This window comes from Giraffa tippelskirchi, chromosome 9, assembly GCF_054371585.1.
Source record: "Giraffa tippelskirchi isolate mGirTip1 chromosome 9, T2T-mGirTip1v1.2.pri, whole genome shotgun sequence".
Lineage (NCBI taxonomy): Eukaryota > Metazoa > Chordata > Mammalia > Artiodactyla > Giraffidae > Giraffa > Giraffa tippelskirchi.
In genome coordinates, this window is record NC_137283.1 from 144,393,222 (window position 1) to 144,405,577 (window position 12,356).

Below are 12,356 nucleotides of genomic sequence, written 5' to 3' on the forward strand. Positions count from 1 at the left end.
TATTCATTTTCTTTATTCATCCAGCAAATACTCAGTACTGGGGAAGCATAAGCTGAGCGACTGAAGAAACAATAGACCTGACATTCAGAATTTATATGCTAGTGAGAGAAAAAGATGATAAACACCAGGTAAATAGCTTTAAGCAGTGGTAACTGTTTATAAGGAGAATGAGCTGTGTGAGGGGTGGGGATGTTCTTTAAGGCAGGACAACCAACAGAATCAGGCCCTTTACCTCTGAGGAGAAATTGAATGGGACAGTGGAGAGAGCCCTGCAGAATGCCTGAGGTGGAAACAAGCTTGGCTATTCCCATATTTGAGAAACAGCAGAAAGGCTGTGCAGCTAGGGTAGCATGAGCAATGGAAGAAGAGTGATAGGAGATAAGGTCGAGGGAGTGCCCTGATGCCCTCTGGCCACGGAAGCCATAGTAAAGAGTCCTAAGTTTCTTACATTTACAGAGGCACCTGCAGAACACAGTACTATACATTCAACCAGTGTGAATCAGTGGTAATAATTTAACCTCCAGAGCTAGAAACCTCCTGGGAGGATGCTGTAACAAAATCAGCTGCCCGTATTTGAAGAAAGCAAGGTGTTGTGGTATATTTTTCTTAACTCCTTGAAGAATTAGTCCTCAAATCCATGTCAAACTTGTTTTTCTTTTTTTGTTGTTTAAACTTTAATCCTTTTCTTCCATTTCTTTCAAGAACAACTAATTTAGAAAAAATTTATAAGGTAGGTTCTTTTCATTCAATTTTAAAAGTAGAATTTTTTTTTTCAAGATTGGAAGAACTTTTATTTTTAGTTTAGTCTCATTTGACAGAAAAAGAGACTGAAATTAAGAAGGTTAAGAGACACATTTAGTTGTGGCCATAGTATGGTTTTTAATGTTTGAAATAATAATACTTCAGTCTATAAAGAAAAAATTAATCATAAATGCCATATAAAATGGCAACTCAGATAAGGTACAGTAAGTAAGAGCAGAGGTTCAAGGCGGAGGCAGTTCTGGTTCCATTCCTAGTTTTGCGTGTTACGTCTGTGTGTCCTTCGGCAAATCTAAAGGTAGTTCTTTCTCTATAAAATGATCATCATTAAACCCACTTCATAAATATTTTATGAGAAAGTGATGAGATAATTTATATAAAGTGCTTGATATGTAATAAATACTCAGTAACAAACAACTTTTTAAAAATTACGTATCTCTTTGAATCAGTATTTAGCTTTCAACATAGTGGTACTACCAAGGGCATTTTAATGAATTTTTGGAGAATTAGAATGGTCCATTTTTCCTTTCTTTTTCTTTTTTAATTGAATGAGAGATTCTTTAAATTCTGTAGTGCTTCACAATTTTCAGAAGTTTCACACACATAATTTCATATAATCCCATAATAACCCTCCCCCCCCCCACTGTTATAATGTCCCTCCTCCTCTTCCCTCTCTCCACTGGTAATGACTAATTTAAGAATAGTTCATTTCTAGTTATTACTCAAATTTTTAAAAACTGGAAAAAGCTAACTTCTGGGGTCTGAAAATACATTTCAGTTTGACATGGACCCTTATGTCAATTTAAGTGCTCTGAGAAGCACAGCTCAGATGCAGTTAGATGTACAGGAGACTGATTGGGAGGACACCCCTGCAGAATAAAAGGCAGGGAGCAGAAGCTATCAAGGAGAGCCTTCAGCCCACAGTGCATGTGTGATGCTTGTGACTAGAATGGACAAAGGAAGGAAGGTTTCGTAAGAAGAGACTCTGAGAACAGCACAGTTCTAAGAAATCTTGGCCTAAGAGTTCTGGTAGAGGAGTCCCTCAGAAGTGGGCCTGCTTTTGTATCCTCACTAAGAAACTGTCCCTGTCTAGGAGCAGTGTAGATCCAGAGAAGTGGCAGCTAGAACTGTCAGTCAGTTATGGCTCCTCCCAGCAGAAAATGTGTGGATAGCACATTTCCATGACCGTCACACCCCTCAGATGAATAAATAGCTGATATAAGGCAGTTAAAACTAAAATATGGTGCTAAAAGCCAAAATATAGGCTCACTGAAAAAATTTCCAAGTTAGCTTTCTGATGTCTATTGATAATGGGGTTGCAAATCATATAATTAAATTTCTATTCTTTTGAGTAAGAGGTAATGAACATACGAGAAAAATTTAGTGCTTTTAGGTAAATATAATTAGTTTTTTAACATAAGAAGTTGGTCCTAGTTTGAAAGATAGCATCTAATGGAATGCCTCTGTGCCCTGCCCATTGACTTTATCATGTTCATGACTTTTATTAAAGATTTGGAAAGAGTGCCTATTAAATTTACACATGACACAATGCTTGGATGAGTAACTGACACTACAATTGAAGTTTTGGAATACAGAATAGTCTAGTCCCATTTAAGTGATAGACTGGAATAAAAGAATTGTTCTGCATTTAAAGTCAATTGTACTGAGTCAGGATTGTCCAGACTTGCTTAGGAGCAGGATGTATGAGGAAAGACTAGGAACTCTAGATGAGCATAAGCTTATTATGAACAGAGTAGGATATGACTTCTGGAAATATTAATTTAATCTTAGACTGCAGTAGTAAAGTCTGTAGTTCAGCTCAAAGATAGTTATAACATGCTCTGTGGTAGTCAGAGCACAAGTCCATTTCTGCCTCTCACATGTTAGGAAGATACAAACTGGAATGTGTCAGAAGAAGCCAAATAAGTATAATATTAAAAAGAGCTAACAGTTACTGAGCACTTCCATGTGTAAAGAAGCAGTGTTCTAAATGCCTTTTATCCTTAACCCTTACAACAGTCCTGTAAGGTAGATCCACTGTCACCCTCAGTTTACAGATGAGGAAACTGAGGCATGGGGTTAAAGAATTTGCTCAGGGTCACACAGATTCAAGGCGGGTGAAGGGTTGTCCTGTGATTTGTGGTTGCACTAGGGGTGTTTATCATGGAGGCCGGATGGCTAAAACAAGACATGAAAGCTGTATTCAACTCAATACAGAAACATATTTGTTCAGTGTTAGTACAGATGGCTGGAAGAGAAGAATAGCCTTGTCTTTAGTTGAATATGCTCAAGTGGAAAGTCCTTATCCTGAGATAAGAGAATTATTGAAGAGATTTCTCTTAAATCATGTCATTATACCACATAATCTTTAAGTTTCATACTAACCCCATTTCCTAAACGTAGGACTCTCGCACTGCTTTTTCTTGGTAAGGTAAAATATCATGTTTAGGCTAGATGTATATACCATGGACACTAAGAAACCACATTTTACATTGACTCTGAGCTCCTGCTATCGCTAGTGGTCTCAGTAACTTAGGTGATTTAATCATGTGCCTTGAGGAAATATGCTGAAGCAGCACAGTTCAGTGCTGAAATAAAGGATTAGAGTAGGTCAGAAGCTGAACTTCCTATAGAAAAAAAAAAATTAACATGGATTTTGTAGTTAATGTCCTGCCTAGTCAAGAAGTAAAAATCATACACTGAAGTTTTCCCTTTTAGAATATGGCATTTGTAATCTCTGATATTTTTTCATATTGTTATCATTGCTTCTTTAGTGTTAGACATTCACTTTAAATTTATGTGTTTACACTTCTACAACATTTTTTATACCATGCATAGAGCCATAAGTAAAGTAACTTTCATAAATTACATGCAGTCTCTTTCCATTGAGTATTACATCTTATTTTATCTTCATGTTGGTATTCAGAGTTACAGGCAGTAGCCATTGTCAAAACCAAAACTACAGCTCAGCAGTTCTTAGTCTCTATTAATAGCCTGATGCACTTTTGTCTAGGTGATAACAAATGCCTATGCTTTGTGGTGGTGGTTGGTGGTTTAGTCGCTAAGTCATGTCCGACTCTTGTGACCCCATGGACTGTAGCCCACCAGTCTCCTCTGTCCATGGGATTTTCCAGACAAGAATACTGGAGTGGGTTGCCATTTCCTTCTCCAGGGGATCTTCCTGACCCAGGGATCGAACTCCGGTCTCCTGCATTGCAAGCACTCTCCTGCATTGCAGGCAGATTCTTTACCAACTGAGCCACCAGGGAAGCCTGTTGCTGTGTAGTAATTTTAAAAACTAAATGTTTTCTAAAATTAGAAATAAAATATGCAGCAAAATGTATAGCTAAAGATAAAAGATCATTTTATTAAATCAGAAATGCACATTTTTTAAAAAGATCTGCAAAAATAAAGAATTATCCATAGTCCATAGGTCAAAGACCAACACTGTTAAGATTTGGGAATTAATTCTTCCCATTTTTTTCTTCTATATGTACTTGTGATCATAATAGATATAAGCATAATTTTGCTTCATGTGAGCAGGTAAATGATTTATTAGTATGTAACTAGTTTTTACTATTAAAAATTTATTTGAAAACTCCAGCCTTCACCTTCCCTCCCAACACTCATTATTTGCTAGCTCTGTCATGTAGCCCAAAACAATGTGCATTTCTCAGTGAAGGCAGTCCTGTTACTTCTGAGCTTTCTAATTTTCTGTTTGTATTACAGTGCTGTCCATGCTCCCAACACTGAGAGAGGCCTTGATGCAGCAACTCAACTCTGAGAGCCTTACAGCTCTGCTGAAAACCAGGTAAACGCAAATTATAGCAATTCTCATTTATTCAGCACGCTGAGAGTTTATAGACTGTACCTGAAATACTTTTCAAAAGTCTTCAATTTTCTTATTTTTCTGTCTAATTAAGATAAATAGGCATTTAGAAAAAAAAAATTTGCTAACAATATCGTTGAATTCATATTTTGTCCATTTGTTTATGCTCTACCTTGGTGTGCAAAGTATTGAGGGTGACAGTGTTTGTATGTATTCTGGTTTCCATGTGAAGAGGTCTTCTGTCACTTTGATATTTATTCAGAAATATAATTTTGAGTACTTAATGAATGTGTTCCCGAACCAGATGTTGTGAAGCTGCCAGTTATGTTAAATATTGTGTCTCTTAAAGAGTTTACGGTGTAATAGATAAAGCATGTGAACATACATTTTAAATAGATAAGGCATATGAACTTACATTTTATATGATTAATAAGACGAAGTACAAATAAAACATGAAGGTATGATATTGATTTATCTTACCATGACAGTGTACTGTGTACACTGTTTCACATAGAGGCCCTTATATATGGAGCATAATATGTATTGTTTTTGTTTAGTCGCTAAGTTGTATCTGACTCTTTTGCAACCACATGACTGTAGTCCACCAGGCTCCCCTGTCTATGGAACTTCCTGGGCAAGAATACTGGAGTGGGTTGCCGTTTCCTTTTCCATGAATCTTCCCGATCCAGGGATCAAACCCACGTCTCCTGCATTGGCAGGCAGATTACCACTGAGCCACCTGGGAAGCCCATCGTGTGTATTGGAATACTGTAATTTAGTGTGATGCTGTGTTAATTTAAAAAGATTTCCAGAAGGAAATGCTTCTTCCTTTAATGAACAAGAAGAGGGTAGGGGCAAGAAGTGGGGAAAGGTTTCACTGAATGTATTTTAATCATTGGGGCCTTAGCGAAAAATATTCACCTGCCTTGTAACCATCCTCCAGTGGGCAGGGGATAGAAAGTGCTCTTTCTGGAGTGTCCCCCTGTGCCAGGCCTGGTGCTGGATACATTACTCTCAGTTAATTTATGCAATGTCCTTGTGAGGCAGATAGTATCTATCATCTGCACTTTGCAAATAGGAATGTAGTGTTCAGGCAGATGACACAGCAAGCTGGAAAGTTCCTTTGAAAACATTTTCTATAGTCAAGTCATACCTTCCAAAATAACAATGGATTTGTGTACTTGGGTACACAAATGGATTTGTATTCAGTAGATTTGTGTAGTTTTTTTGGAGAATGTAAATTGTAATTGTTTAATTGGAAAACATACACAGCTTGGAATGGATTTAAGGCAAATTGTGTCATAAGCAGTTTTTAAATGGTTAAAACAAAGTTTAAAAATCAAGTAACAATAAAAGAAAATGGATCCCCCCAAAAAAGTGTGAGTAATACACCCACTTTGCAGTAGTGCAACTTTTAAGTACATATTATTGACTGTCCCTAGTCTACAACTTTTAAATACATATTATTGACTGTCCCCAGTCCATGCAGTTACAACTCTGCTCATCAGCATCATGCTGATAGTTCCTAGAGATAACTATTTTAAAAAAGGTAGGACCTGGATGTTCTCTCCTTCAACCAATTGATCAGATTTTTTAATCTGATTAAAATATAATGCTAACAATAAGAATTTTTTCCCTAACTTCATGATTCTTAAAGATAACACACTTTTACTATTTATGGATGTAGGGTTTAATTTATAAATTAGTTCATATAATTATATAAAGAAGAAGCATACAAGCAGATTGCTCCCAGTAAAATAAATACTTAATTACCACCTGTATGCACATAAGGAAGACATACAAAAATAGGCTTTAATTGCCTTAAATTTTAGTCTTATTGGGAAGACAAGACAAATGAAATAAGTGAATACACTTTATTAAAAGCAGCATATCAGTAGCAACAAACACAGTAAGTGTAGCAACAAACACAGTGGCATTCTTTCTTGGTGATTAAACATAGGAGTCAAGATAATTAAGATAAGGTCTCTGTCCCTTTAAGACCCTGTCATCCAAAGGAGGAATTAGATGAAATAAATTGTCATAATTCAAGATGTATTATCGTTAGTCTGTGTTAAAAAGTAAAAGCTAAATGGGGAAGAAAATGTGAGAGGCTAGAGAACAAAGGGATTAAGTTTGATGGGTAAACCTGGGCAGCTTTAAAGAAAAGGCATGAGCCCTCTTTTCTTTACAGAGCGGAGAATTCTTGGAAGGTTAAGATGGACAACAGTTCTCCTCATTGCCTGTTTCCTCTTTAAATATTTTTGTGTTATTTTTACTTACCTTTCTTTTGATTTGAAATTGTTATATTCAGTTGGGGGCAATGAAGTTTCAATGGCAAAGAATCTTAAACATCCTTCATCACAAGAGAGGCCAAACACTTAGAAAGGATTAGTTTAATTCTTAATTTGGTAATATATTTTGGTAACATTAAAGAGCATGGTCATATTTAACTTGGAGTTGATTTCCATCAGACAAATCATTTGATAGGAATCTTGGCATAGAAAGTACCCTTTACATAGGTTTGGAATTAGAATCTTGTAAAAAGATAAAGTGAATTTTTTTTTCATTTTTTGTAAATGCATACATTAAAAATGATCACCACAATCAAGCTAATTAATATATCCGTGACTTCACATAGTTACCATTTTTTTAACGTGTGGTGAGAACACCTAAGATCTATTCTCAGGAAATTCCAAGTATACAAAAGCATTATTAACTGTATTTACCATGTTGTACATTAGGTCTCATCTCAATTAAATCTTCCTGGGTAGCTCAAACAGTAAAAAATCTGCCCTCAATGTGGGAGACCTGAGTTCAATCCTTGGGTCGGGAACATCCCCTGGAGAAGGGAATGGCAACCCACTCCAGTATTCTTGCCTGGAGAATTCCATGGACAGAGGAGCCTGGTGGGCTCCAGTCCATGTGGTCGCACAGAGTCGGACACAACTGAGTGACTACCAGTTTCACTTTCACTTAAATCTACTTTTAAGTCTGTTAGCAGTAAATGTCAAAATGAAGAAATGTCCTATGTGGCTATAATTCTGTCCTGTCCCACCAAAATCATGCCAGCTAAGTACGGTTTCAAGACAGATAACCTTAATTTGCCTTTCTATAGCCAGCTGCTATTGAGTACTTCCTGTATTAAAATTTTGGAACTGCTATTTCCTTACTTCATTTAGAATTTCGGTAAGAACCACTTTGAGATTTATCTTAAGCAACATTCAAAAGATGTGATTTCACTGCATTAAAATACCTAATCCTTGAATTGTGGCTGATTCCCAGTTTAATATGGGACTAAAATATGGAATTCCACAACAAGGCTTGAACAGTAGCTAAGGCTGCAGTAGGGCCCTGGTAGGATTTTCTCCATGTAGCTATCAAACTTGTGCCATCTAGTAAAAGGTTACCTGAAGCTCTGCAGTCCCTCCAGTGGCAAAGAAAGATAAGAAACTAGTAATATCCCATAGTTGTAATGGTAGTTCAATTTCTTATTGAAATATAAATTTATGTCTGGTAATAATAATAAAGAATATGGGATTGTATTTTTGTCATTTTTTAATTTCATTTTTCTTATAATTTATTTTTATTGTATTTTACAAAAGTATTCATCTATGACATATTGGAAATATGAGAACAAACAAATTGGTTCTACCACGAAGGTGATTTGAACAGCAGTGAACTCCATCCACATAGTACATACATACAGTGGAGTACTATGCTGTGGTTTAAAAAAAACATGAGGCTGTTACCTATATACTATTATGGAATGATCTCCAGGATATATTGTTGTAAGTTTTAAAAAGTGAAAGGAAAGGTGTATATAGTATGCTACTATTTGTCTAAAGGAGCAGATATGAATATATATATATATACATATATATATATTTGCCTATATAAAGAAAAACAATACAAAGTTAAAGGATTTGTTTAATAGTTGCCTGTGAAGAAGGAAACAAAAGTAAATAGAAACAGACTTCTTTGAATATACTGTGTTGTATAAATTTGAGTTTGGAACCATGTAAATATTTTACATATTTATAAAATTGTTTAGTGTTTGAAAAGCAATGTCTAAAGTGATACTAAAATAAATGAAATAACCTAAATGTGTATCTAGTCGGTGTCCTAATCACAAAAGCAGAAACTGTGCTGTACCTGCATGCTCAGTCATGTCCAACTCTGTGATCCTACCAGGCTCCTCTATCCATGGGGTTTTCCGGGCAAGAATAATGGAACGGATTGCCATTTCCTTCACTAGGGGATCTTCCCGATCCAGGGATCAAACCCATGTCTCCTGTGTCTCCTGTATTGCAGGCAGATTCTTTACCCACTGAGTCATCAGGGAAGCCCAACAGAAACTATGCCAAGTGACTTTAAAACAGAAATTTGACTGTGTATTTTTAGTGGGATATATACTCTTAGAGCATACAGAATTGAAAAAACAAAAACTTTAAACACTTTTCAGTACTGCTATTCTGAGACCATTGTCCACAGAGTGAGGGATGAAGCAAATTGTAATTATATTGGTTTCACTGATTTCTAGTGCAGGCAGGCAGAAACACAGATATAAGATTAATGAGATCGTTAAAAAAAAAGTGATCCTAATTTTGAATTAGAAGTATAATTATGAATTCATGATGTACTTTATCTCTTTAATATATGTGCATATAAATAAAGAAGTACACATATATAGTATACTAGCTGAGTCTTCTGAAAAGGCTTAGAAATAATGACCTGCCCCATAGGCAGTGAACATCCTTCATCAAAGTTTGCAGTTTCAGACTAGCATTTTGTGCTACTGGAAACCAGGACTCTCAGAGAAATGGATGATTTCAGGCTTGCAGCAAAAATTGAACAAAATGAACCCAGACACCTTTTGTGTCCGAAAGCAAGGAAGCTGTCAAAGACTAAAGGGTTCATGTCAGAAGAACTTAAGAAGTAACCTGGATAGCCCCACAATAGTCAAAGATGGGCAGTTTGAACATCAGTAAGGGTAACAACTACAGTGGGTAGAAGCACATCAAATATACATTTAAATGCCTGTGTTTGTAATGATATTTAAAAAAAAAATACTTACCATTGAAGGATTATAGACCTACTTCATTATTTGTAAAATAGTAAATAAGGGAAAGATAAATATTATTCCTGCTTTTCCTGTATGATTTTATAGTACACATATCCATATGCTCAGAAGGAGGAAAAAGGCTAGAAGGACATTCACAGGTAATGGTGATGGTGGTTGTTTAGTCACTAAGTCGTGTCTCTGACTCTTATGAAACTGGGTGTTATCAGTTACTGAAATTATAGTCATTTTTTAGTATAGCTTATGGGCTTTGTTTCTACAGTTATAGTTATCTTGTCATAAAATATAATTAACTATTGAACTGCAAAGTTCAAAGTTTTCTATTAAATTATCTAGATTATTATTTTCATATTTTCTGATATTTTTCTTTAGGCCTTCAAACAAGCTAGAAATATGGGAGGATCTGAAGATAATAAGTAAGCCTACATATTTCAAGGCATAGCCTTAAAATATTTTTAATGGGAAATTGTTGTATTCTATTATGTGGGTGACTCTTCTTTACCTACCACATGGAGTTGTCGTCAGGATTAAATAATTCTCATGAAGCAAGTAGATTGATGTCTGGTCACAGAAACTACTTAGTAATGTTAGTGGTGGTTGTGGTATTACTGTTACAACAATACATAATCCTATCCTAGACTACATATGTGTATATTAGGTACCGATAGCTACAATAAAGGACGTTTTTACTCCAACCTAAGTGGTAATTTTACTTTGATATTGTATGCAAACTTTGATTAGTGATAAAAATTTTGAACAAAAAGCTTCCCTAGGACAGATATATATATCTCCATGTCTCAGAACTTTATACTCTATCATTTTTGTGTTTTCCTATCCATTCAGCTAATCCTTATCAACTGAATCATGCTTGTTGTTGTTTAGTCAGTAAGTCATGTCTGATTTTTTGTGACCCCATGGACTCTACCTTCCCAGGCTCCTCTGTCCATGGAATTTCCCAGGCAAGAATGCTGGATTGGTTTGCCATTCCTTCTCCAGGGATCTTCCCGACCCAGGGATTGAACCCGTGTCTGTTGTTTAGCAGGTGGATTCTTTACCACTGAGCCACCAGGGAAGCACGAAGCATGCTTAAGCTTTGCCTGTTTGAAAAGGAAATAAACCTGTGTAGCGCCCTGTATTTCCTTTTGGCTGTTGTACTTTCTCATCTCCCTTGTGTAATACTAAAGATTTCTACATTCTCTTTCTTTTCTCTGCACTCCCACTCACTCTCTGACACACCTGGAGCCCGGTTTCTACTCCTGTATCTCCATCCATGCTGATATCACAAGATCAGTAGTGTTGCTAAATCCACTGGACATTTTCCTCCTATTGGACCTCTCAGCAAGAGTCAGCACGTTTCTCTTACCTCTGTTTTGAACACTCTCTCCTAAGCACCTGTGAAGCCTGGTCTCTGTCTTTCTGTACCTTTTTCCATCCCTGTATGAGCTTATCCTTTATCCTCTTTTACCTGCCAGTGACAGCTGGAGCTCTTCATGCTCCACCCTCTGACTCTGAATGAGCTCCCTGGACAGCGCAGAGTTCTGAGGCTACAACTGAGTGCTTCCCAATCCTTTAACCCTTCACTGAATATATTGGTTATTATCTTTATTGGTTATTGTTTCAATTAAGAGATAATTCCTAATTGACAATAAATATTTTGTAAGCAGATGAACTATGAAATATTTTGAATTGATACATTTTTGTACTTGAAATAATTATAAATGTATATTTTAAGTTGTCTTATGAAAAAAATAACATAGGGATGGTTTGTGATTTTACACATTTGTTTGTGTTTTAATAATTAGTACCAAGTGGTTTTCTTTTCTCTGCAAAGGTTTCACAAGAAGTATCGTAGCTGTGTACAGTACTTGCATGCTGGTGGTTCTTTTGAGAGTCCAGTTAAACATAATCGGTGGATATATTTATTTGGATAATGCAGCAGTTGGCAAAAATGGCACTGTAAGTTTAATAGACTTAAATTGATACTGCCCTATCTTTCAAGAGATTCAAATTTTAACCAAATATTATTTATCATGATAATTTATATAGAATATAAATATCTTTATATTTCATGTGATTATAAACTTTAACCATTATTTTTCTTCATATTTTGAAACTAGACTTTTTGTTATGTTGAAGAGTAGTGTTTTTTTTCTATTGTTCTAGGTCCTAGAATCTCAGCTTAAGTTATAATGAAAACATTATTATTTATTAATAATAGTGAGTACCTTATGTCTATTTTGTACAGACAGTTCTTGCCCCTCCAGATGTCCAACAGCAATATTTATCAAGTATTCAGCACCTCCTTGGAGATGGTAAGATTCTTATTTATGACCTGTAAACTAATTCTAATTCATTTATTTGTATTATTGAGGAATTGAAAATGTAAACAAGGCTTTTACATTTATTTTTGTTTTTATAGGCCTGACAGAATTGATCACTGTCATTAAACAAGCTGTGCAGAAGATTTTAGGAAGGTAAGGCATTTTGCTTTGGCTTTTCTTAACTTCCTGATTCTGATGAATAAAAGAAAAATCAGCATTGTTCTAATGAAGCTAGTGACTTGACAAATGGTGGTCTGTAAAACTCTTTTAACCTAATACAGACATAGCCCTGGGGTATTACATTGTGGAATCCGTCAACCTTTTGATACTAAGGGGAAAGCTTTAATGTTTCATTGTTTATTGATTG

At 35.7% G+C, this 12,356-nt stretch overlaps 1 protein-coding gene across 2 annotated transcripts in view; it reads left to right on the forward strand.

Moving 5' to 3' along the window:
- PEX3 (peroxisomal biogenesis factor 3) overlaps window positions 1-12,356 on the forward strand; it is a 31,074-nt gene that overhangs the window by 9,801 nt on the left and 8,917 nt on the right. The window contains exons 3-8 of one of the 2 annotated variants that reach the window (XM_081531026.1): window positions 25-128; window positions 4,489-4,570; window positions 10,041-10,084; window positions 11,500-11,624; window positions 11,914-11,980; window positions 12,088-12,142. In XM_081531026.1, the coding sequence (XP_081387152.1) occupies window positions 4,497-4,570; window positions 10,041-10,084; window positions 11,500-11,624; window positions 11,914-11,980; window positions 12,088-12,142 (365 nt within the window). In that variant the 5' untranslated portion in view covers window positions 25-128; window positions 4,489-4,496. The remainder of the gene's footprint in view (window positions 1-24; window positions 129-4,488; window positions 4,571-10,040; window positions 10,085-11,499; window positions 11,625-11,913; window positions 11,981-12,087; window positions 12,143-12,356) is intronic. The other variant, XM_081531025.1, reaches the window with a different exon arrangement.